We start from the raw sequence: 26,040 nt of genomic DNA, 5'->3' as shown, positions 1-26,040 counted from the left end.
GACAACGATTTTCGACCCCCGAAGAAGCGGTTGATGCATTCAAAACGCATGTTTCGGAGTTACCTCAATCGGACTGGAAAAAGTGCTTTGAAAATTGGTTCAAACGCATGCAAAAGTGTATCCATCATGGAGAATATTTTGAAAAACAATAAAACCAATTTCGATCCTACATATTTGTTTTTTCAAAATTAGGCCAGAAATAAATAGCAACCCTCGTATAGCGCTGATTTCAGAGACAAAAAATTTTTCGCAAAAATTTAAAGAACCTTTTTATAAGCAAATATTTAAAGAAAAATTCAAAACTTAAAATCAAACATGTTTTTTCTTTTTAAGAAAATGAAGAAAACGTTAGAACTTTTTATTGTATCAACTTTGCGTTGACATATGCTTAACTATACATTTCAGAATTAGACATTAAACAAAAATGACAATTGCATGTGCTCATTTCATAATTGCTCATACAAATTATAATACTATGTTCTTACATATTATCTTCTTCACTCTTATACGCGATATTCTTACCGTAGGTCTCATCAGAAATTAGGAACAGTGTTGAAAAATATTTTCCGGACAACAGTGTTCGTGTGATAGCCGAGCCCGGATGTTACTTTGTTGGTTCCGCTCAAAGAAATGTGACATGCATACTTGGAAAAAGGTCTGTCAAAAAGCACCTACATCCAATGAACAAAGATAAAAATGGTAATTCAAACAATATTAAATTTTATATTTTGACAGCTATAAAAATATATAAATTTTTAATTATTGCAGCATTAACTAACCGCCTTCAGCAACAAACTAGTTTCTTTTAAATGCCTAGTTCAGTTTAATTTTTAGAAATCAAAGTGAAAATAAATTTTTCTTAATTATTTCTTTATTTTGTTGATATTTTTTTTATAGAAACCGAGAATGATGAAATAAAAAGGCAGTACTTCATAAATGATGGATATTATACCTCTTTCTTTAGGCAATTTGAGCTTTACGATATTTATGCCAGACCTTTCTTAGTAAGTTTGAATTTTTTTGTTAACATTTTTCAATTTAAAGAATTTTTATTATCAGAAGTTCAATTTAAATTTTGCTTATATAATTCATCCTAAAACGTAAAGAGATTTTAGTGGGGGAAAATCATTGCTACAAAACACATCCCTTTTTAATATGTATTTTAATGAATGAGGAATTAATACTAATAAAAATCTAATTTAACTCGGAAAAATCATTGTTTATAAAAATAAAGAACAGAGCGTGATTACGTCGACAACCAAGTAGCAAATTGCTAGTTTAAAAAAGAATTAATTTCAGAAAACGCAGATGCAAAAATTGCTAATAATATCTAATGGGCTGGATTTTTAATAGTTTTTTCTTCTTTCTCATCTGAATTTTCAAATTCTGATATTTTTAATCTGATATTATTACGACACGTGAATACCCAATAAAATATATTACTTCTTAATGCTCTCGATTAACGATGATGCCATCCTTAATCCTTATCTTTTCCCGATCATTTTTTTTCTATCATTACTTATCATTTTTTCTACGATCTCCATATGATTTTTCAAATTCGGTATTTTCAAAACGGTAAGTGACACCCGAAGTTCGAATTTGAGTAATCACTTTTTGATGCGAATGATTCACTGCTCTTCCGTCGTTACTTTCTGTCTGTTTTTTGGCAGTTATCTTAACTATTTTTCATTTTTACACGGTTATCCAAATTCCGATATTTTTATTAGGATGTTGATACAACACGTGAATGTCAAATTTGAGTAATAATTTTTTGACGTACTCAATTCGCGACGATTTCGTCGTAAATCCACCTCGTTCTCCAAGCGTTCCTTGGGAGTTGTTTATCGAATTTTTAGCCTTTTCAGCATGGTTAATTACATTTCGATTTTTTAATTAAATATTTTGACACACGGATATAGAATTTCACGTGTTTGTGTATCTGTGATCATCGTCTTCTCGTGTTATTGGATAGCAATCTGTAATTTTTTTTCATTCTTATATAGAAACAAGAAGAAGTGAAGAAAAGACCAATTTATAAAAGCACAATATGGGGCCAAACTTGTTGCTGTGAAGATTATGTAATTAAAGAATGTTCCCTTCCTGAATTAAATGATGGTGAATATCTAGTATGGGAAAATATGGGTGCATACACTTTAGCTCTGGCCTCTCAATTTACGATTGTTCCGATTCCACAAGCCAAGAGAGTATTTATTAAAAATTCAAGGTAAAAAAATTTTTAGTTTTTGTTTTTAAGTATATCATTAATTAAAACTTATATTATGAGCTAAGAGACTGATCCGGTACTTGATTAGAAACTTCATTCCCTTCAAAAATATAAGAATTAGAAATGTCAGTCGACAAGTTTCAAGCGCTGAAAAACAGACGCCCATTTTCAAGCCTTGCCAGACATGACTGAAAAGAAACGAAAGTGGTCTGAAATATATAACTTATAGTTGCCAATGAAAACTGGAAAAATAAAGGTAAGAAAAATAACTGGAAAACCACAGTAGCCAGAGGAAAAAAAGATTAAAAGCAGAACAAGAAAAACCACAGTAGCCGAGAGGGGCAAAGCGAAGTAAAATGCATTTCCAGAGCTCAAGAAATCACTCTGGTTTTCTCTCATTGACATCTGACAAGTTTTGAAAACGGGTGTCTATTTTTGAATGCTTAAAACATGTCAACAGTTATTTCCAGAGCCGTGGTGACTCAGGGGATAGACTGTTCCGGGTTCGAATCCCAGCAATGTATGGTCGAAACAAATTTCTCACCTGGCTTGCACAGACCACAGTGCTTATGTATAATATCCTCAGTGGTAGACGGATCATGGCTAATCGGGGGAAGTTTTCGTGGTTTTCCTCTCCATGTAACACAAATGCAGGCTAGTTCCACGAAGGTAAATTTTCTCTATACTTGATCCAGAAGTTCCCTTGTCTTCTGGATTGGGTTCAAATTTACAAGGTTACGGATTTAAACATTAGTAGTTGTTAACCCTATATTTAGTATATATATTTAGATTACTATATTTAGATTTCATACACTGGATATATTTTAAAGCTGATCCTGTCTAAGAAAAGAACCAGATCGTATAAATAGCTTATTTATAAATAGTATGAGTAATCATTTAAATTATTATAATAAATATTAGCATTAACTCGAAAATTTGTAAATAGTACTTCAATTGCTCATTAACGACATCCCTGTCTTAGAATTCACAGCTTTCTTAATTAAGAAAAATTGTGCATAATTAATATTTGATCCCACCATTCCTTTGTCTCGCTTAATATAATACAACCATTTCTCTTATTATTTCCAGACTGAATCTGGATTGGATTGAAAACCTGGAAGAAGTAACAGATTTCCTTGGAAACAACGTAGTTCTTATAGAAAGTGAAAAAGTCCCTTCATAAAATTTCAAGATTTTTCGTAGCTTTAAAATTCTTCAAATTTTTCAAACAACAGTTTTAATCATAATAAATATCTCTTATATAAAAAGAACTAGGCTGTGTTTCTTATTAAGCATAAATATCAGCATGAAATAAATAATTCCAAGATACTAAAGCAGAAAGGAATAGGTTGTTGTTGTTGTTGTTGTTGTTGTTGATTTACGTCGCACTAGAGCTGCACAATGGGCTATTGGCGACGGTCTGGGAAACATCCCTGAGGATGATCCGAAGACATGCCATCACAATTTTGATCCTCTGCAGAGGGGATGGCACCCCCGCTTCGGTAGCCCAACGACCTGCGCGCGAAGTCGAGCACTTTACGGTAGCACAGTTTAACGAGGACCAATACCGCACACCCTCGGTCCCTACGCAGACTGATCCAAGTGGGTCACCCACCCGCACACTGACCGCAGCCAGTGATGCTTGACTTCGGTGATCTGATGAGAACCGTGTCTTAACGATCAGTCCACTGCGGGACCAGAAAGGAATAGGAAAAACTTCATAAGCTTAAAGCATGTTTCATAGCCCTGATTTTCCTCTTTCGGTCACTGTCGCAACCCTCGGCTACCGAAGTTTTTCATGTTTTGTTTTTCTCATCTTTTTTTTTCAGGTGCTTTTATACCGTTTTCCCTTCTCAGTTTTATTATCTTTATGAAATAGATTTATTTCTACTCTGTTTTCTCTGGCAAAGTTTTATTCTTCTTTTCGGCTTTTAGTTCTGCTTTTTGTAGAAAATATATTAAGAAAGCGATGTTAATCATTTTTCGATTCCAGCTTTCATCGATCTTTAGAAACGCATTAAAGTGAACTGCACGTAATGGTGGGAGCCTCTTAAATGCTTCGTTTTCTATATTAACATTTTTCTCAATAGAAAACTGTATCATAGATACAAAAACCGATGCAAATTATAGTAATTTTATTTATATTACTGGCGATATATTTATAATAATTTTTTTTTTATTTATTATGTGTCTATTTCATTAATAACTCTTTTTTTTTTAAAAAAAATGCAAGTTTCCCCCAAAAAAACAGTAATAATTTAACTGAAAATCAATAATCTGAAGAATATGTAAGCAACTACTGTTAATTCCATAGAGCATACGATTAATATTTTTTTCCCTAATAATAAGAGTATTTGGTAAGAATATTTGGCAAATTTGTCTTAAAAGTAAGATCTTTATGCTACAATTAACAAGTGCGACGACTCATTAAATAAAAAAAAATCTTGGGGTGCTCTGTTGCTTACATGAACCTTAATTATCCGCTTTACAGGTTTTATATATATATATANTATATAGTATATACATTATAAAAATGTTTAATGAATTTGTTTATTTTTAGGAATTTATTGCGTAATTATGTTTAAAGGAAATTATATTTATTTTTAAGAATTGAAAAAACTGACGACTTGAAGCAATGATTTTAATAATAAAAGTACTTCACTTGACGCTTTTCAAAAGCTAATTTTTTTTTTTTCTTTTGAAAACAAATTTCTTTTTATTCAAACGTTAATGTAACCTTTCGAAGATTTCTTATAAACGATGACAAGGATCTTGACCAATAACTTTTGATCAATTTTTTATGGTCACACAAATTTAAGTAAGTTTGTTGATTATATATATTATTACATTAGCATGCATGATATCTTTTTCTCATAAGTACATGAGATAAAAAAAATATTTTTTTTAGCTTATTGACAGGATACTTAGTAGAGATTTGATGCTCGAAATTTTATTTAAGCAGGCAAATATTTATTTTTTGATCAAAAAAACTAACTACTTAAGTTCTAACAAATTATCCAAAATCTAATTTTTAAAGTCACCCAAATTAAAAAATTATGTGTGTTAGCCGATTTTTCACTGGAAAAAAAAGGGTAAAGAAATGTGGGAAATTCTAATTTCTTTTTCAAAGTTTCTGTGTTTAATAAAATTTAATTTTTCGATGCCAACTTTTAAAATTACACCTTCTTGTATATTTTATGCATTTAATTTTACAATAATGAAGCAAAAATACAATAGAATGTAAGCCTTCAAACTAAATTTTATAATTGCATGCAAATTCACTTTTTTAATAAATTAAGAATTTTATTTTATAAGGATTAAATTCAGAGAGTATTCGGAACATTTCAAGAACCACGAATTTAGAATCATTAGTCACATGAAATGCAATTTTAATGCTATCAGCATTAGCTTTAGAGTAATCAAAGGAATTTGATAGTTATGTCCATTAAAAGTAGTTAGTGATCCAGTCTACGGAAGAAATGTAAATAAAAAACTTTAGAGACATGAACCAAAGGCAAATGTTATCAAAGAAAAAGGCAGGCAGATCATAAATAATGTAAATAGTTAAAAACAAACTTAACGATCTCTTACTCACTGTATTTTATTGAAATAAGTAATAATATTCTTCGTGAAGATATAATTCCAGTAGACAAATTAATTGAGGAAAAAAATAATGTAATAATAGTAATTTCTCCCTGAAAATGGGGATTTTTGAGTAATATATTCCTCAGTGCAGTTGTTAGGCAACATAAGTATCTTTCACCTTTTAAACTATAATATGGCAGGAAGGGATTCAAATAAAAATAAAAAAATTAAAAAAAAAAATCTTTTAGAAAATAAAAAATTCTCTTAAGTTTCCAATATCCAAAGTTTTCAGCAAAAAAATATTTTTTTTTTGGGGTTTTTTATGGTAATTTTAAATTCCCTGAATAATCAAGCTTCCTCTTGAGGCATATGAATCCAGCAACATTTTCTGAAATTACAGAGGATTTAATTACTGGTAATTGGACAAGAATTTTAATTGTATTTAGCTAATAAATGTGGGTATCTAATTCAATAGTATACACAATCATCACCTTGAATTTATAACCACACCAATCTACATTTATATTCGTGATGATAAGCAAACTGTCGCAGCACGAGATCTTCTCAAAATCTTCCCATCTGTCATGATCATCAGACAAATTTTAATGAGCAAAAGAGAGCAGAATTCTCGATTTCTGTCAAAGAACTTTATAATATGCAATTCATTTTGAATAAAATTAATAAGTTGATAAATTAGGCATAGAATGAACACACAGTTATAAATTAAATCAGACAAAAACAAGTCTATTATACAGACAAACTTTATTTCAAAACTATTTACAAATATAGAAGTAATGATTTTCTTTTAGTAAAAATATCACACTTGATAAGTTGAAGATGAAAATCATATTAACAAAATTAATATGAGATTGAATTACATTTTTAAATAAAAAAAAATCTCTTATTGTAAGAGGAAAAAAAATCTACACCAAGAAAATCACAGATTCTGAATGATTTACATTAATAAATCCCGGATTCTGAATGATTTACATTAATAAAGAACTCGCTGAGAATTAATTTAAACTCTTTTTATAATGTAACTAGAGAATTCAATAATAAAATGAATGCCTCAAATGCTCAAAAACATTTTTAAGCAATTTCTGAATTATAAAAATACATAATAAACTTAATGTACAAAAAAAGCTGAGTAAAGATTTTATTTATGACATTTTAAATAAGAAATTTTCCCACATTTTCTTTTTGCAGTTCACTTTTGAAAGAACAATTAATAAGGTGAATCTCAAAAATGCAATCTCACACAATAGGTAGAGATAAAAACCTAAGAGATGCAAACCAAGCGCACCTAGTAATTCAGATCTATGATTTACAATTACTTATTGGCCCATAAGCAGAATACTTTTAAATGATCTGCAACAGGACTTATTAATTTATACAAATGTTCTGCAAGCATTTCACAGCAAAAAAAAAGTCAACTTTACGCTAAAATACTATATTTTCATGTATTAAAATACAGGATCATACACAGATGCACTACATTATTTTTTAAACCAAGGCAAATATTCTTGATTTGTTACTATCAATCACTTTTGAAGTATAAAATTTTGTTGATGATGATGATGAATTATTAATAAAATGCCTATGATATGAAGGTCCGAACATTAAAATAAGGGTTGCCTAAAAATTCTTTCGAAGGGACAAGGGCCTAGATGGTGCACCATTTGCAAACACAAACATTCGCTGGTCTGTTGTTCCAACAACTCCTCCATCGAAAACATTTGGTCTTTTAGAAACAATTCCGTCAATCGTGGATCCCCACGATTCACAAATTGCTTCTGAAATGGGTATGGAAAATATAAAAATCATAAACTTTATGAAATTGGAAATTTAATTCTTTTACAGCTTGCTTTAGAAGCTATCTTGATAAAAAATAGTGATCGATTTCTCCTGCTGTCTGTTAAAAACTGATACAGCCATTTTATAAAAATGTTATAGCCAAAAGCTAATTCATTCATTTCCTCCGCAGAATGGCAAAAATATGAAAGAGGGAGATTACTGATAAATGTGCTGAAAATTGTTCAGGGTTTTTTCGCTAATCAAATTGTATTTTACAGTTTTCCCAGGATGTTGTCTCAGGTAATTGATTCTTAAATTTTTCAAAATAATATGCGCATCGCATTCAAAGTAAGCAACTCTATCACACTCACCTGCAGACATTTTACTGAAGTTTGTATTAGCAGGCGTTTCAAGTTGTGATACATTGTGCTGGTGACCAGTTCAGATGTTCCTATAGTTACAAAAGTCAGTGGGAAAGTGTCCTATCCTTATCTATTCATTGCTTGAAAAGAAAGTGGGGGTAATGGACGAGGTGGGAGGAAATGTTCTGCAAGATCATCAGGGGAAGCTTTTAAAACTTTAGGTCATTATGGTCTGCAGAAGAATGTACGAGATTAGGGTAGGAGATTGTTCCGCAAGACTACCGGAGGCAGTTGGGCGGGTAAGGGGGGTTCACATGAAAACGCTGTCACTTATTCAAGATACAAATTGTTCTGCAGGACTTAGTTTGTTCTGCGATGTACATCACAGTTTTAAGCACTTTCTGCGTCTGGGCTTATTGGTTTAAAGAAATCTTTGGATTTTTGTATTATTGATTAAATGCTTAGCCATATACATTAACGTTATTATTTATTTACAGGTGAATATTTGATAAAATATTTTTAGACTCTTTAAACAATTTTATTGATTTCAACACCAGACATAAACTTGGAAACAAACGCTAAATTATTCTTCTTAGCAAGTTCTTTCATTACAACAATTTGATTTTCAGAGCATCCAGAAGAGGAAGTTAATTCTTTTTCATGAGATTCCATGAATTCACTTATTTGCTGCATCACTCCGTTGAGAACAAGCCAAAGCATATTTAGAATATCTTTTTTCCCACTCATAATGCTGTTTTTGTTTCTGTTTTAGTTTAGTTATAGCTTCATTTATGCTTTTATCAAATGGTTTCTCTTCTTTTGCTAGGCTTAGGTAATGTTTGGCTCTTTCGTAATCACTAATCATAAGTAAAGCATATCCCTTTCCATACAAACCTTTGGGATTTTTGGGTTGTATTCTGAGAGCTAAATCAGCATAAATGATAGCTTTATTAGGAGTTTGAATAGTAATATAGGATTGTGTGAGATTCAAATACAATTTTAGCAAATAGACATTCCGCTTTTCGTCTTCTTCTTCATTAGCCACATTAACATCTTGGAGCATGTTAGCAGCTTTACGATACCGGGCAATAGCTTGTTTACACAGTCCCTTTCGGAAGAGATCATTGGCCATGTTATGCTCACAACGGTACACAGCAACAACTTTTTCAAATGACATCTTCTTCCGCTCTTCTGGTGCAATGTCCTCAAACTCTATAGCATCTTTGCTATCGTAGAAGTTCAATACTTCAACCTCATACAATATCTCGGCTGAAGGAGGGATTCGAGGGGGACAGCCCATGGTACCATAAGCATAGTCAGGACTGACTAAAAACCTTGACATTTCATCTTTCTTCATTGTTTTGATGGATAATTCTAAGCCAGGTAAAAGGTTATTGTCGCCAAATCTAAAATCAAGGCGGATAATTCAGTAAAGTAATATCATAATTTGATAGTTCATTAAGAGGGGGAAAAGATAAAAATTGATTCAATTTTTAAAATAAAATATCTTAATAAACAGCAATTAAAATCTGTATTTTCTTATGGTTATGTTAAAGAAGTAATATAACAGGTCAAAATTAATAAATATATGCAATACCATTTAATTTTTGAGGTAGGTAAGTACTTACAAAAACTTATAAGGTCTTTTTCTCAAACGTGTAGAATCAAATGGCTCTTCTTGATTTTCTAAATAAGCATCATAATGCATCATCACCACAGATTTATCAGGAATGAGTATGCCTGATCCACGTTTCATAACCTAAAATGAACAATAACATCTAAATAACACACAGGATTAAAAAATTAGAACACAACTGAAAATAAAACTGTGCATCTCAGTACTTATGGAAACGCTGTGAACGAACCTTCTAGAGTTTCATTCTAATATTCAGAATCACTTTTTTTACTAGTTAGTAAAAAAAAGATAAAAGTAATTCTGAAAATAAATTATAAATTGGTAATACTAAAAGAAGCACAACCATACGAACATTAACTAAACTTTAAAAGCTCCAGTTAAAAACGAAATATATTTGACCTAGCCAATATCTCTTGCCAGGAATTAGAAATTTATTTAACAGGTCATATTACTTAATAGTGTAAAAGTTCAGAACAGTTAAAACTAAATCTACAAGAACAGAATCTTAAGTAAATCAAAACATGCAAAAACCATCTTTTAATAAAGTGATTGAAGTCATGTTATAAATTCAAGCTTATTGAAGAGCATAAATTTTAAAAGTGAAGGGGGAAAAGGTGTGCATTTTCTTCTATGACTATTTACCTTAACTTTGTCTTTCTCAAGTTTTGAAAAAATTCTGCATAAAAATAACTAACTGTATCAGAGCTCATTCTAGGCAGGGTAAACAGGGCGCAGCACCCTGCTGCCCTTTTAATCAAAAGAATCCACCCTCTTGCCCCTGAAGTAAATTAGTGCCCTGATGTAATAGACTCCAAACCCTTTTTACCCTTTCTTTCCTCAACACTTATTTATTTTTTCCCAAACTCTACAATGGATTTCTTAAACTTTTGTTATTTTAAACTCTTTTTATTTAGTTTGTCATTGCTGTCAATACATAGATTTATAAGGGAAAGGAGAAATAGCCATCACACCCCCTTGTTGCACTTGTCTTTGAAAGTTTGCAGTTACTTCCACTATCATTAAATCATGATTATTATTAATCATTTTAATTATTAAATCATAACTACAGACACTTAAAAACATACATTTATTTTTTTATTAATATATGCATGCATTTTAAATAAATTACTAAACTAATTAGCTCATTAACTCGATTTATATGTTAATTTATTTAAAAAAATGGGTATTTAATATGATTGCTTTGCTACTTTTAGTAAAGTTAAAAAAAATACTTTTACTAATTGACAATGTTTTTTAATAGAATGTGTAAAGCCCATACAAATTATTGCCTTTTTAGAATAATAATGCCCTTTTTTAAACTTTTGCACCCTGCCCTTTTTTCTGCCTAGAATGAGCTCTGCTGTATCAGCTGGTCCTCCTCCCCTCCCCTCCAAAAAGGCCTGATGATGTTGATCACAGTGTTTGGAGAAATTGAAAGGTCAGAGTTAAAAAAGAATGAAGCAGGGAGAGGTTGAATAAAAGACACAATGCAAAAGTGAACTGATTTATGATACAAAAAAAGTGGGAGCAGAATATTGATAAACATTCGGAAACTACTTTGTGTCCATGCTTTATAGTTCAGTCAGAATACATGTTTTTTTTCTTTTTTTACTGAAAATTGGCAGCCCAAGCAAATTGCCTAAATGACAAGATCTGAATGTGAAAAATAAATTTCTGATGTGTTCAATCACTATGAAAGTTACAAAAACTTTTCTAACCTCCAAAGAAAGCTTCCGAATCTTCAATTTAAAATTCTGCAAATCGAATAACAATACACAAGTACTTTAACCCTCACCTCCTCTGTTTTATTTTATTTATTTATTTATTTTATATAAGAGCAGAATTTACACTTACCCTATATTTCCTTCATTTTTGAAAAAATTAAATGCCTTGTTAAATGTCAGTGTTACATATTTAAAAGAACAGTTTGTACTATATTTTTTCGTAATATGAAGTTTTAATTTTGGTATTTTTATTGTTCCATTGAAATATAGGATAGCAACGGTTAATTTTTAAATAAGCATCCTCACATAAACACTTATATTTTTTCTTTAATTGCTTGGTTCAGATGGAGTTCAATGACCAATTAATTTACATGCTAATATACTAAAAATACTTATTATAAATAGAAGAGTAATGTTGATGGTATTTAATTTTTTTGTTTTTTTAAACTCTTTTGAACCAATAGCTTTCCTTGCTTTTGTTCAAAATTTAATATTAATTTGGCTACTTATTTTCAATCAAAGAGTACTTAAAATTATGAGAAAACCTAATTACTAATACTATGTTTCTATGGGCAAGTACAATTCAGTCTGATAGAACAGTATTTTATTTTTGACACACATTTGTTTTTTTATATGATAAAAAAAAAACAATTAAAAGAAGACGATTTGAATAAATTACATGACTTAAAATTGTTTTCAAAAAAAAAAATTTTTTGTGGCTTTTGTTGTTAGTTACTTTTTAATCAGTTGAAATAACCAAGCTAATATGACCAATTTTTATTTACTTCCAATATTTGTTTATTTAAATAATAATTAAAAAAATATTCAAAATAACGCACATGCAATTCAAAAAAAAATTATTCCTAAGAATTTTTGTTTCAACAGCTTGTCATGTTTCTGTTCAAAATTTAAGACACAGAATAACTTTTACTTTTTCGTAAATTGCCCACCTTATTAAATGATATAATGCAGAAAGAAATATTCAAAAATGTCTTTCTCTGTTCATAAATAGAAGAGATTTCCGTACCGTGATCTGTGGCAGATTAATTGAGAAATCTTGACAGCTTCCGGGCACAGGACCGCGAGAAACCGAAGAAAAAAAAACACAGTCATTGACCTATTCGAAAGGTATAACTCGTAGCCATCCCAGGGCAAATGTCCACATGTTTTTTTTGTTTTTTTTAACAGGTAAAATTCAGCTAATTAACATATTTACTTAAAATTGTATATTTATATATGTGTTAACATGGATAATTTGCTTTACAAGATTTCCCCTAGATTCCTTTTAATTGTGAAAACCCTATATTTTTTTGTGGCTTTCCTGCTAGGTCTGTAAGTGTTAACATGTTGGTTCATAAAATCAAATGTCCTCAGATTCAAGGAGATTTTAATAAACCTCAGGCATTATTTTTTAAAAATTATATTTAATAATAAAAAAAAATTTAATATCAAAATGTTTTCTCTACATGAGAGTGTATATATATATTAACAGGAAGTACAAGGGAAAATCTTTCAGCAAGGAGACAAATTTCATGCAATAATACGAAGATAATAAAAATAGGGATGAGAAATACATAAATCATACCTCTTTCAAAATCTTTTTATCACTGGTGACAGGTTCCATCCTTTCTTTGTAAACAGAAAAAGGTTCATAAGCTCCACTGAAGAGTTTTGGTTTGTATTCATTCTCAAGATCGGTAATTTCATCTTTAAATGTCTTAAATGTATCAGAATCAAAATATGATTCATTTTCTGATTCTGAGAACACTTCATCGTTATCAACTTGAAACTCAACACCCTTGCACAATTCGCTGAAAATATATAGAAAATTCAACAAATTAAAAATCTAACGTACTAAAAATAAAATATTTATGATTCAACAACAACTAAAAGTAAACATATTACTGAAATATTTGAAATTATTTAAGGCGTGGAAATATTTATTGAGACTTTTTTTAAGAGTCAAACTTGCAATCCTTTGTTAAAATAACGTTCAGGGATATTTCCATATGAGCACCTTTTCGCACCAGACGAAAATCTCGACGCAGCGTTAAATGATACAGACCAGTTGCTTCATTTAGAAAAAAACAAAATATGTTAAATGGCTTGCTCAAGGTAGTTGTGAGTTTTACCTGTCAAGTTTGCCCAATTTTTTTTCTGGATTTAACAGAGGCAGGGTGAAAAATATTTATTCACTTACACATAACCTGAAATTAAATTTTGATTTATATCAGAATAGAAACATAAAAAGATTTTACTCACTCTATTGTAATTTCTTTATCTAAAAAAAGCTTTTCCATCGTCGCTTTACGGATACAAACAGTTTCCCATATATGAATGAAAAAAAACACAGCGTTCTCCAAGGAAATACACAAACTGCAATGACTTACAGGTTACACTGAAGTGAACTAGTCAAGGAACCTCAGTTTCAAAAAATCAAGGAGGAGATCTAAGGAACTTTGGCATACAAAGATCTCTTATTCTGATGGCCAAGGAATAAAGGAATCATTGATGCGGAGAACTGATGCAACCAGTTTTAGATTTTACTTACTGTAGTGTAATTTACTTTTATAAAAAAAAAAATTCCATCCGTCGCTTTACGAATACAAACAGTTGTATATGAATGAGAGAAAAGAAATTCAAGGAAATACACAAATAATAAATGCAAATAATAATAAACTTTTAGTTTCGTGGTCTTGCGAAAAGTCAACCAACTGCTTTGAGCGGCTTACTTTTGTTCGGCTCATGGTCTGTTGTTCGCTTCTAAGTAATGGAGCACGGCCACATGACGTCACGAGCTTTACTTACAATCAATTGGGTGGCAAGCTTACTAAAATGTTAGTCTATGAGACTTTGATATCTTTTTTAAAAAAATTAGCTAATTAAACATTTTCTTCAGTTTTCAAAATAGTAATGGTCAATTTTCCTGCTGAGTACAGTTATTAAAAACTATTATGCAAGTTTCGTAAGTGATATTCTTCATATGAAAAAATTGATGAGTCTTATGGATTTCATATAAATTTTCATTTGCATGAAATCAGATCGATCTTTAGCTTAAAAAATAAAACATTTCTAACGAACAAAAAAAGCTGTATTTTTTTAGTGTAAATTGGTTATTCTATGGAAGTATGCTAAGACTCAGTTCTGTTCGTCATTATCGGATAAAATTGGATATATAAAGAAATGATGAAAAAAACTACTTTTTTCCTACTTAAATATTTTCATTTTATTGCTCTAAGAAACTTTCGGGAGTTTAAAAAATCAAGGAAGATAAGGAACATATTTGAAATTTTTAGCCAAGTAAGTGAATGGACCAGATTCAGGAACAGAAATTACGAATAAAATTTTTATTATATTTCTCTGTTATCCTATAGGCTTCATGTGCTTATCGTTGATAGTTGAGGTACCATAACCAATCTTCCAGGAATTTTTATTTGGAGTGTTGTAAAATATAGCAACCAGTGGTTCTGTCAGATTGTCTATGCTTGGCTTAATGCGACGGTACCATTCAGCAGGAAAAAGAAATCTAGCATATTTAAAGCGTGATGCAATATTTTTTTTTCTCTTTTTTTTTTACAATTTTTTGAAACTGTAATTTTATGCTAAAGTGAGAAATAAAAGTAAATATGAAAAAAGAAAAACATCTACACATTCTTGTCCTTTTCTTAAAGTAGTATCTCATGGTCATATTTTAAAGGTCACTAAATAATAAAAGGTGTCCATTTTAAAGTGTTGTGTAAGTGACACCACTCGGAAATTCCGTAGAGTGAAATATTAATCTCATAAATTCCTATCAACTTGAAAGAAAAAACTACATTGAAGCATTTGCATATGGAAATAAAATCCTTTTTATCACTTCTATATAGAATGTAAAGTTGATATAAAATGAACTTGATGTATTTGTAATATTCAAAATATTGTTCACAACAATGTTCTGAAAAAAAAAATTTCCTAACAAGACTTTTGATAATAAAATAATTTCTGTTTTTCATTTTTCCTAACTTTCTTTATTTGAATTACTTAATATTACAGCAATTTAATTTATTTACAAAATAAAAATACGTAGCCGGAAAAAATTATACAGAAAAAAAAGCATTTTTTTTCTCATCAAAAGTTTAGTTAAGTATTAAAAATTGGTAGACAAAAAATAAGACAAACATTACAAAAATTAAATAATTTTTGTATAAATTATTGATACAATATTTGTAAAGATGTGAAGCAAAGTTTATTTCAGCAATTTATGAAGAATCTTGTACTGAAATCATGAAATAATATAAATATTAAAATAATGCATATATATAACACAGTTGTTGTTGCAGTTGCAGTTCATTTACGTCGCACTACAGCTGCACAATGGGCTATTGGCGACGGTCTGGGAAACATCCCTGAGGATGATCCGAAGACATGCCACCATAATTTCGATCCTCTGCAAAGGGGATGGCACCCCTGCTTCGGTACCCCGACAACCAGCACGTGAAGTCGAGTACTTTAAGGTAGAACAGTTTAACGAGGACCAACACCGCACACCCTCGGTCTCTACGCAGACTGATCCAATTGGTCACCCACCCGTACACTGACCGCAGCCAGTGATGCTTTACTTCGGTGAAAATAACAATAAAATGAGGTATGAAACAAAAACTAGATACAGAAAAAAAGTGCGCGTACGCTAGCCAAGAAACAGGCTTGTTGTTGCATGCGGTGTGAAAGTACTTGCAATCACTTGCAATAGACACACTGCAACAGAGGAGAAAAATCGTGTTTCGCATCACTGTTGCGTTCGGTGTGTTGACACCTTAAGAGAGTTTCGTCTCTCTTTACATTGTTTATTATGATTCATATAAGATATAGTTGTTATATTTTTGGCTTTAATTTTAATAAATTTTACTTTTATTATACAAAATACCTTAATAGCAATGTGTATTTGTATAAATATCATCAAATACCTTACATTTCAAAGATGTGCCGCCTGGAAGTTTATCAACAAAAACAAAGTAAATATTACGCAAAATAAAAAAAAAGAAATTGGTCATTATTTTACTCTTTTTATGATGCAGGTGATATACTTAATCTACCTTATTAACATCTAAAGTAGAAAATCAACAACTATTTCTTTTATGAGTCATAATAAACAACATCTCTAAGGAGAGACAGAACTCACTTACTAACCCATGAAAATCATCCTTTCTTTTTCATACAAAGAATGTCACAATTTGCACGAAACTTACTTAATAGTTTGTTATAACTAAACTCAACAGGAAAATTGACCGTTATTATTTTTAAAAAATTGAAGAAAATGTTTAATTTGTTCATTTTTCCCCAAGAGACATCAAAATCCCATAGACTTTCATTAGTAAGCTTGCCACCCAATTTATTGTAAGCAATATTCGTGACCTCACGCGCCTGTGTCCCATTAAATAGAAAGGGACAACAAATCATGAACAAAAACAAGCCGCCAAAAGCATCTGGTGGTTGTTCTAGGATTTTTCGCAAGAGTGGTGAAACAAAGTTTATAATTATTTGCATTTATTATTTGTATATTTCCTTGGATTTCTTTTCTCTAATTCATATACAACTGTTTGCATTTGTAAAGCGACGATGGAAAAACTTTTTTTAAATAAAGAAATTACACTAGAGTAAGTAAAATCTTTTTATGTTCCTATTCTGACATAAATTAAAATTTAATATTTCCACACTGTTCTGAAGTCGAACTTAACCCGCAACATCCTCCCCCACCAACAAAATAAATTTTAAACTTTTATTTTTTTTTGTTTAGCAACAATTTCTGATTATAAAGAAATTTTTAACTCTTAATGTCCTAATGTAAAAATGTTTTATAGTTCTCAAGTCCAGTTTATTTGGTATTTTTATCTTTCTTCCATAACGAGTAATATTCTCCCATATTCCTTAACGATTTCTGAACGAGTTCAAGGTGGAGACATCTATAAACTGCGCAAGTAAAAAGAGCTATCCATGCTTTCTTACCATTCCTGAGATATAATGGTCCAGCGTAATCGATGCCCGATAATCTTTAATAATTTCAAATATTTCAGAAATATGTTTACTTTTAGTTGTTTAAATGTAAGTTGAATTACAAAGATTTTATTTCTTGTACGGTAGATTTTTATTTTGTTGGAATTCTCTATATATTTTCAGCGAATTGAGCAAGGGTATTGAGTTTCAAGTTGATAACGATGAAGTCTACTCAGATTCGGAAAATGAATCATATTTTGATGATGATACATTTAAGACATTTAAAGATGAAATTGCCAATCTTGAAAATGAATATAAACCAAAACTCTTGAGTGGAGCTAATGAACCTTTTTCTGTTTACAAAGAAAGGATGGAACCTGTCACCAGTGATAAAAAGATATTGAAAGAGGTAGGATTTATGTATTTCTCATCTGTTAGTTTTTAGATCCCTATTTTTATTAACATTATTTTTTCTTGTATTGCTGCATGAAATTTGTGTTCTTGCTCAGAATGATTTGCTGTTAAAAAATTATATCTGGACTTTCATATCGAAAAACATTTTGATAATAAGAAAATTTTATTGTTAAAAAAAAATTTATAAACCAACATGTTAACACTTAAGGAGTCCTAGCAGGAAAGCCATAAAAAATATTATATGATTTTTCACAAATAACCAAAAAATGTAGGAGAAATTTTAAAAATGACTGGTAGCTCTCAAATTGAATTACCCATGATTAACGCATATATGAATATACAATTTTAAGTAATTATGTTAATTAGCTGCATTTTACTTATCGTGATCTGTCCCTTCAACTACAATTGCTTAAGTGCCAAATAGATTTTAAACTTGCAATTTTTTTTTCAAAGAAAAAGCATGTTGACCTTTGCCCTAGGATGGCTACTAGTTATACCTTTCAAGTTTGTCTCTTTTTGTGTTCTTTTTTTTTTAGTTTCTCGCAGGTCACTGCCCGGAAGTTGTCAAAATTTGACGATTATTCTGCCACACATCAAGATACGGAAATATCCCCTATTTATTAACGAATAAAAACATTTTGAATATTTTTTTCTGCTTTACATCATTTGAAAAGGTAGGCTTTTACAGAAAAGTAAAGTTATTCAGTGTCTTAAATTTTGATTACAAAAGTAACAAGCTGTTGATACAAAAAAAAAAATTTAAATAAATAACTTACGAATCATTATTTTGAATTGCATATATGTTATATTGAATACTTTTTTATTTTATTTAAATAAACAGACATTGAAAATAGATTGTGGTTTCATGAAAATAAGTAAAAAATTATATAAGCTTGCTTATTTTAACTGAAAAAAAAGTAGCAAACCACACAAAATAAAAAAAATTTAAAAAATAAGCAACAAAAGCCACAAAAAAGATTTTAAAACAATTTTAAGTCATATATTTTATTTATATCATCTTATTTTAAATCATCTAAATAAACAAATATCAAAAAATAAAATATCGTTCTATGAAAATGGACTGTTCTTTGCTATGGAAACAAAGTAACAGTAATGAGGTTTTCTAATAATTTTAAGTACTCTTTGACTGAAAATAAGTGGCCAAATTAATTTTAAACAAAAGCAAGGAAAACTATTGGTTCGAAAAAGTTAAAAAGCAAATTAAAAACCATCAATATTACTCTATTTAAAATATATTTTTTTTTTATATCTTAGCATGTAAATTAATTGGTCATTGAACTCCATCTAAACCAAGCAATTAGTGAAATTAAGTTTTCATTTAAAAATTGGCCTTTGCTATACTACATTTCAAGGGAACAATGAAAATACCAAACTCAAATTTGTATAATATGAAAAAATATAGGACAAATTGTTTTTTTAAGTATATAACACTGAAAAGCATTCCCCCCCTTATTTTTAAAAAAAAATAAAGGAAATATGGAATAAGTGTAAAATCTGTTCTTAGATAATAAAAGAAATTAGGTGGGTATTTTTTTTTTTTTTTTTTTTTTTTTTTTTTTTTTTTTTTTTTTTTTTTTTTTTTTTTTTTTTTTTTTTTNAATTAACATGATGGCGTTTGCCCTAGGGTGGCTATGAGTTATACTTTTCAAGTTGGTTTCTTTCTGTTTTTTTTTTTTTTTAGTTTCTCATAGGGCACTGCTCGGAAGTTAGTAAGATTTGACGATTATTCTGCCACAGATCAAGATACGGAAGTCTCACCTATTTATCAACAAATAAAAGCGTTTTGAATATTGTTTCTGCATTACATCATTTAAAAAGGTGGGCTTTTAAAAAAAGTAAAAGTTATTCAGTCTCTTAGATTTTGATTACAAACATAACAAGCTGTTGATACAAAAAAAAAAATATTTACAAATCATTATTTTGATTTGCATATATGTTATTTTGTATACTTTTTTTTTATTTAAACAAACAGACATCGAAAATAGATTGTGGTTTCATGAAAATACGTAAAAAATGATAATATAAGCTTGCTTATTTTAACTGAAAAAAAAGTAGCAAACAAACAACACAAAAAATTTTTTTAAACGAAAGCTTGGGAGAAAGTTAAGGTTAATACTCATTAAAGAAAATGCATAATTTATTTTCATTCAATTTTAAAACTTATGCTCTTTAATAAGCTTGATTTTATAACACAACATCAATCATTTTATTAAAGGATGGCTTTTGTATGTTTTGATTTACTAAAGATTCTATTCTTGTAGATTTGGTTTTAAAAAGCACCTAAGTTTATAATCCAGTGGTTTTATAAGTAGGAAGGCTAACACCTAAGGAAAATAATGGGGTTAATGCTGAGTATGTTAAAGACAGGGCCCGACTTAGCCTAATTGGGGTCCGGGTCAAAAACTTCTTTACCTCTCTCCTTCTGCTTCACTACTTCAGTAATGATAAATTGAACTTTAAGGGGGTATTTAAATTTTTCACCTCATTATACATATATAACAAGAAAATTGACTAGAACTTAAAATAGCTATAAAGCCCCCTCCCGTTCAATGGTTTGTTGAAATATCGTTCTTTACATTTTATTGATTTTCCTACAATTCTATATCCATCATGCCGAATGCAGTTTTCTGATTGTTAACTTTGTCATCTAGCTACAAAAAATTCAGATCCTTGCTGACATTAGAGCGAAATTCAGCTAAGTTTTTGCAATTACGATGGCTCACTTAAGCCAATCAGAACCAGAAGCCTGTATTTTTGCGAACATATCGCATTTTGCGATTTATAAAAATACAGGTTTTTGATTGGCCACATTTCTCCAGAATAATTGTGAAAATTTAGTTGAGTTCCGCACTTGATAGCCATGGATTTATGAAATACCGATTTTTTGTGTTCATACGATAGATTAATGAAGGAGATGGCGTAAAACTGACGAATTTTACTCTGTGCTGATATTTTATGTAAAAAAAAGTTCATTAAGGAAGGGAACCTAAAATAAACCTTCAATTCTATTTGGGGGGGGGCCCTCTGATGTGGGGCACGGGGCAACTGCCCCGTATGCCCCTGCCTTTTTCTGGCTCTGGTTAAAGAACCATGCTTTCTAATTACTGGCAAGAGATTTTGGCATGGTCAAATATATTTCAAGGCCCGGCAAAGTCACATTTATTTCATTTTTAACTAGTGCTTAAGTTTAGTTAATGTTCATGTGGCTGTACTTCATTTTGTACTATTACTAATTTATTTCCAGAATCACTTTTATCTTTTAATTTATTTCCAGAATCACTTTTACCTTTTTTTTTACTCACTAGTAAAAATAGTGATTCTGACAATTTTTATCAATGAAGATTTTCTGAAAATTTGTATGGAATGTAACTCTAAAAAACATGGAAGATTCATCCACAATTTAGAAGTACTGAGCTGCGCAGTTTTATTTTCAGTTTTGTTCTTTTAATCCTGTGTGTTATCCTCATGTTATTGTTCATTTTAGGTTATGAAACATGGATCAGGCATACTCATTCCTAATAAATCTGTGGTGATGATGCATTATGATGCTTATTTAGAAAATCAAAAAGAGCCTTTTGATTCTACACGTTTGAGAAAAAGACCTTATAAGTTTTTGTAAGTACTTACCTACCTCGGAACTTAAATGGTATTGCATTTATTTATTAATTTTGACCAATTATATTACTTCTTTACTATAACCATAAAAATACAGATTTTAACTGCTGTTTATAAGGATATTTTATTTTAAAAATAGAATCAATTTTCATCTTTTCCGCCTCTTAATGAACTACCAAATTGTGATATTACTTTTCTGAATTATCTACCTTTCTTTTAGATTTGGGGACAATAACCTTTTACCTGGTTTGGAATTAGCCATCAAAACAATGAAGAAAGATGAAATGTCAAGATTTTTGGTCAGCCCTGACTATGCTTATGGTGCCATGGGCTGTCCCCCTCGAATCCCTCCGTCAGCCGAGATATTGTATGAGGTTGAAGTATTGAACTTCTATGATAGTAAAGATGCCATAGAGTTTGAGGACATGGCACCAGAAGACCAGAAGAAGGCGTCATTTGAAAAAGTTGTTGCTGTTTACCATTGTGAGCACAACATGGCTAATGATCTCTTCCATAAAAAACTGTATAAACAAGCTATTGCCCGGTATCGTAAAGCTGCTAACATGCTCCAAGAGGTTAATGTAGCTAATGAAGAAGAAGACGAAAAGCGGAATGGCTATTTGCTAAAATTGTATTTGAATCTCGCACAATGCTATATTAATATTCAAACTCCTAATAAAGCTGTCATTTATGCTGATTTAGCTCTCAAAATACAACCCAAAAATCCCAAAGGTTTGTTTAGAATGGGATGCGCTTTGCACATGATAAGTGATTACGAAAGAGCCGAACATTACCTAAGCCAAGCAAAAAAGGAGAAACCATTTGCTAAAAGCATAAATGAAGCTATAGCTAAACTAGAACAAAAACGGAATCAACATTATGAATGGGAAAAAAGATTTTCTAAATATGCTTTGGGTGGTTCTCAACAAAGTGATGCAGCGAAAGAACAAGTGTTGCCTGAAACGCAGGAGTTTGTTGACATTGTACTAGAGCAAATAAATGAATTCATGGAATCTGATGAAAAAGAATTAACTTTCTCTTCTGGATACACTGAAGATCAAATTGTTGTAATGAAAGAACTTGCTAAGAAGAATAATTTAGCATTTGTTTCCAAGATTATGGCTGGTGTTAAAATCAACAAAATTGTTAAAAGGGTCTAAAAATATTTTATCAAATATTCATCTGTAAATAAGAAATATCATTATTGTATATGGCTGAGCATTTAATCAATAATAGAGAAATCTAATGATTTGTTTTAAATCAATAAGTAATAATAAGTCAGATCTGAATTACTAGGTGCACTTGATTTGCATCTCTTAGGTTATTGTCTCTACCTATTGTGTGATATTGAATTATGTTCACAGTCAATCACCCCATTAATTTTTTTTAAAAGTGAACTATAAAAAAAAAATGTGGGGAAAAATTCTTATCTAAAATGTCATAAATAAAATCTTTACTCAACTTTTCTCTTTTTTTTTTTTTTTTTTTTTTGTGCAATGCAATACGCTTCATTTTTTTGAATTCTAGAAGTCTTTCTNAAAATCAAAAAAAAATGTGGGAAAATTTCTTATCTAAAATGTCATAAATAAAACCTTTACTCAACTTTTCTCCTTTTTTTTTTGTACATCAAGTTGGTTATGTATTTTAGTAATTCAGAAGTTGCTTAAAAATGTTTTTGAGCAATTGAGACATTCATTTTATTATTGAATTCTCAGTTACATTATTAAAAGAGTTTAAATAATTTTTCAGCGAGTTCTTTTATAATGTAAATCATTCAGAATCGGGGATTTTCTTGGTGTGAAATTTTTTTCTTTCTCTTACAATAAAAGATTTGTTTTATTTTAAAATGTAATTCAATCTCATATTAATTTTGTTCATATAATTTTCATCTTCAACCTATCAAGTGTGATATTTTTACTAAAAGAAAATGACTACTTATATTTGTAAATAGTTTTGAAATAAAGGTTGTCTGTATAATAGACTTGTTTTAGTCTGATTTAATTTATAACTATGTGTTAATTCTATGCATAATTTATCAACATCTTAATTTTAAGCAAAATGAATTGTGTATTATGAAGTTCTTTGGCAGAAATCAAGAATTCTGCTCTCTTTTGCTCATTAAAATTAGTCTTATGATCATCATCACAGGTAGGAAGATTTTGAGAGAATCTCGTGTTGCGACAGTTTGTTTATCGTCGCAATCTCTACTAACTATCCTGTCGATAACCTTTTTTTCATCTCACCCATGTACTTATGAGAATAAGATATCATGCATTGCTATAAATGAAATATATATAATCAACAAAATTGCTGAAATTTGTGGGACCATAAAAAATTGATCAAAAGTTATTGGTCTGTATCCTTGTCAACTCTTAAATTAAACATCATTTATAAGTTATCTTCATAAGGTTACATTAACATTTGGATAAAAAGAATTTGTTTCGAAAAAAAAATTAGCTTTTGAAAAGTGTTAGATGAAATACTTTTATTATTATAATCATTGTGCCAAGTCGTCAGTTTTTTCAATTCTTAAAAATAAATAGAATTTCTTATAAACATAGTTACTTAAAATATTCTTAATAGGCAAATACATTAAGCATTCTAAAGCATAAATTCTTAAAAATAAATATTTGAATTCTGGCTTTATCTATTGTATATTTTTAAATAACTACCTAAAAATCCATGGTTAATAAAGCCGCATTCTAAAATTATCATGAAACTGACAAAACAGCCCTATCAAATTTTCTATCAGTTGCCATAGATGAAAAGTAATAAAGAATGTATTTCTTTGATGCTATTAACAGACTTTTAGTACAGTGTGATTTAGAATGTTTAATCGAAAGTACAGTCGTTACTCAGTACGACCCCTGAAAAATTTATGTTATGCCAGTATTCAAAACTATAGCAAAATATTTACTTATAAATACTAGGCTTAAGGCTTATTTTGATAATACACTACAAATCTAGTCAAAACTTTTTTTTTAAAAATCTGCCCAAAGCCAATGGCGCTATGCTGGTTACGAATAAGCTCAGAAAACTGATTAGTGTACGAAAAAATAAAATCAATAAATATGCAAATAACATGTATTTTATCTCCAAAATAAACCATCTACTACAACACTTCACGAAATGAGTGAAGATAGTTTTCAGACAAAAAAGATATTAATTAATCCATTAAAATCTTTTAAAAATTTATGAAGACAATGAATGCATACTAAATACTCTTTCCTGGTTTGTATTCAGCATACAATTCGAATTCTCAATAAAGAAAGTAATTATTGTTTCACCAACTTTTTGACCATAGATATTGCCAAAAGCCATCTAGGATAAGAATAGGTGGTCCTGTCACTATTTCTTTATAGAAAATTCAAGATGTTTTACAGGTAATTTTAAAAGAAATAGTGGTTTATCTTTGTCAAAAGAAAAATGTTTATTTACAAACCTCAGAAATGATTTTGAAGTGATATTCTTGGAATAAAAAAAAATTCGGTAACTATATTGGAATGAATAATCCAGTTTGTATGTTCTATTTGGCGTTAAAATAACTTAGCACCTATGTAATAATCAACAGGATTTCCTGTATCGCTCATTCAGGTGTCTGTTTAGAAGAGATTTGGGTTCGTTAACAGACCCTTCGCAAAATATCTTTTCATAAAAACGGACCCTTCACACAATAACTTATCTTTTAATCGGACCCTTCACAAATTTGTTTATCTTCATTATTGTTTTGATGATTGAATAAGCCCTTCCTAGGGGGGAGGAAGAAAGACAGATATAAACAAACTAAGTTTTGTCGTCGGCGGACGCTTCTTTTTTTATTCGTCCGAAATGAATACTCTGCATTCAGCAGTATGGGCTAAATACCAAATATTTGTATGTCTTATCTCTAATTTAGTAGCAGCAATTGCTGTTTATTTTTGAAAGTGTAATTTTTTTTATTATAATTTTACAGTGCTGAGCATAATCTTGTATCTATTTAAAAAATCCTTAAAAATTGTTTTTGCAATAACAGGACCCTATTTGCACAATTCACAAAAGCAGGACCCTGGTTGAAAGAATGTGACTTAACGTTTATTTTATATTCACAAATTACGAGTAATTTTTTCACAAGTTTACAAAAACAGGACATTTCACAAAATTTCTGGATACAACCCTGGGTCATTGTAATGGAAGGGTCACAGTGGGGCTTGTATTAAAGAGCCTAGACTGTATTTTAGTGTTAATATATATATATTTTTTTAAAAAGTGGTGTTGTGCAAAAAAAATTTTTTTAACTTAAGCATTTTTTTTCCCGATGAACAATATAATTATAAAAAGACAACACTGAACAGACTTTTTTTTAACAGTTTTTATTAAAACATCCAAAAGATATTTCAAACTTTGTAAATATGAGCAGAAAAAGTATTTCTATTTCACATTTTAACAGTTTTACATGTGAAGTAATAAAAACATTTACAACACTAAGATTGATGGGACACAATTCAAAACACACACTTTAAATACAAAATAAGTATATAAAAATTTTCTATCACAAGAACTAAATAAGTAGGTATTAAAACATTAAGTTCTGCATAAATATTATAAAAACAAACAGCTGAAACTATCTTGAAATAAAAAACTAAATATGATGGTAGCACATTGTTTAAAAATTTTTTTAAATATCAATAGTTTTAAGGTATATTGTGCATAAAAATA

General features: G+C 29.8%; 3 protein-coding genes across 3 annotated transcripts in view; 2 read left to right on the top strand and 1 right to left on the bottom strand.

Moving 5' to 3' along the window:
* Window positions 1-3,495, top strand: part of LOC107446583 (antizyme inhibitor 2-like) — a gene marked incomplete at its 5' end in the record, with an annotated part of 12,237 nt that extends 8,742 nt beyond the window's left edge. The window contains 4 exons of the mRNA XM_071181817.1: window positions 528-699; window positions 898-1,004; window positions 2,004-2,224; window positions 3,314-3,495. Of these exons, the coding sequence (XP_071037918.1) occupies window positions 528-699; window positions 898-1,004; window positions 2,004-2,224; window positions 3,314-3,407 (594 nt within the window). The remainder of the gene's footprint in view (window positions 1-527; window positions 700-897; window positions 1,005-2,003; window positions 2,225-3,313) is intronic.
* A 3,059-nt stretch (window positions 3,496-6,554) lies between these two features.
* On the bottom strand, window positions 6,555-14,050 carry LOC107446602 (inactive peptidyl-prolyl cis-trans isomerase FKBP6-like). Its single transcript, XM_016061286.3, has 4 exons — window positions 13,588-14,050; window positions 12,911-13,136; window positions 9,594-9,724; window positions 6,555-9,371 (listed from the first exon to the last, which is right to left on the bottom strand). The coding sequence occupies exons 1-4, from the start codon at window positions 13,623-13,625 to the stop codon at window positions 8,642-8,644; spliced, it is 1,125 nt and encodes a 374-aa protein (XP_015916772.2). The 5' UTR covers window positions 13,626-14,050; the 3' UTR covers window positions 6,555-8,641.
* A 2,732-nt stretch (window positions 14,051-16,782) lies between these two features.
* LOC107446599 (inactive peptidyl-prolyl cis-trans isomerase FKBP6) lies at window positions 16,783-22,644 on the top strand. Its single transcript, XM_016061283.4, has 4 exons — window positions 16,783-16,958; window positions 17,479-17,704; window positions 21,215-21,345; window positions 21,566-22,644. Exons 1-4 carry the CDS (start codon window positions 16,921-16,923, stop codon window positions 22,503-22,505), a joined length of 1,335 nt encoding a protein of 444 aa, XP_015916769.2. The 5' UTR covers window positions 16,783-16,920; the 3' UTR covers window positions 22,506-22,644.
* Window positions 22,645-26,040: the final 3,396 nt, after the last annotated feature.

This window comes from Parasteatoda tepidariorum, chromosome 6 (genome assembly GCF_043381705.1).
Source record: "Parasteatoda tepidariorum isolate YZ-2023 chromosome 6, CAS_Ptep_4.0, whole genome shotgun sequence".
In the NCBI taxonomy this organism is placed as follows: domain Eukaryota; kingdom Metazoa; phylum Arthropoda; class Arachnida; order Araneae; family Theridiidae; genus Parasteatoda; species Parasteatoda tepidariorum.
Note: the sequence above shows the minus strand (reverse complement) of the source record. Positions and strands in the feature narration are given on the sequence as shown.

What these genes read in the sequence shown, in the direction of transcription:
- LOC107446602 (XM_016061286.3), bottom strand. Translation starts at nt 13,625, where the DNA reads ATGGAAAAGCTTTTTTTAGATAAAGAAATTACAATAGA. An exon ending in GATAAAGAAATTACAATAGA is followed by an intron (nt 13,137 to 13,587) that starts GTGAGTAAAATC and finishes ATATATTTTCAG; the next exon opens with CGAATTGTGCAAGGGTGTTG. An exon ending in ATAAAAAGATTTTGAAAGAG is followed by an intron (nt 9,725 to 12,910) that starts GTATGATTTATG and finishes TGTTCATTTTAG; the next exon opens with GTTATGAAACGTGGATCAGG.
- LOC107446599 (XM_016061283.4), top strand. Translation starts at nt 16,921, where the DNA reads ATGGAAAAACTTTTTTTAAATAAAGAAATTACACTAGA. An exon ending in AATAAAGAAATTACACTAGA is followed by an intron (nt 16,959 to 17,478) that starts GTAAGTAAAATC and finishes ATATATTTTCAG; the next exon opens with CGAATTGAGCAAGGGTATTG. An exon ending in AAAAGACCTTATAAGTTTTT is followed by an intron (nt 21,346 to 21,565) that starts GTAAGTACTTAC and finishes CCTTTCTTTTAG; the next exon opens with ATTTGGGGACAATAACCTTT.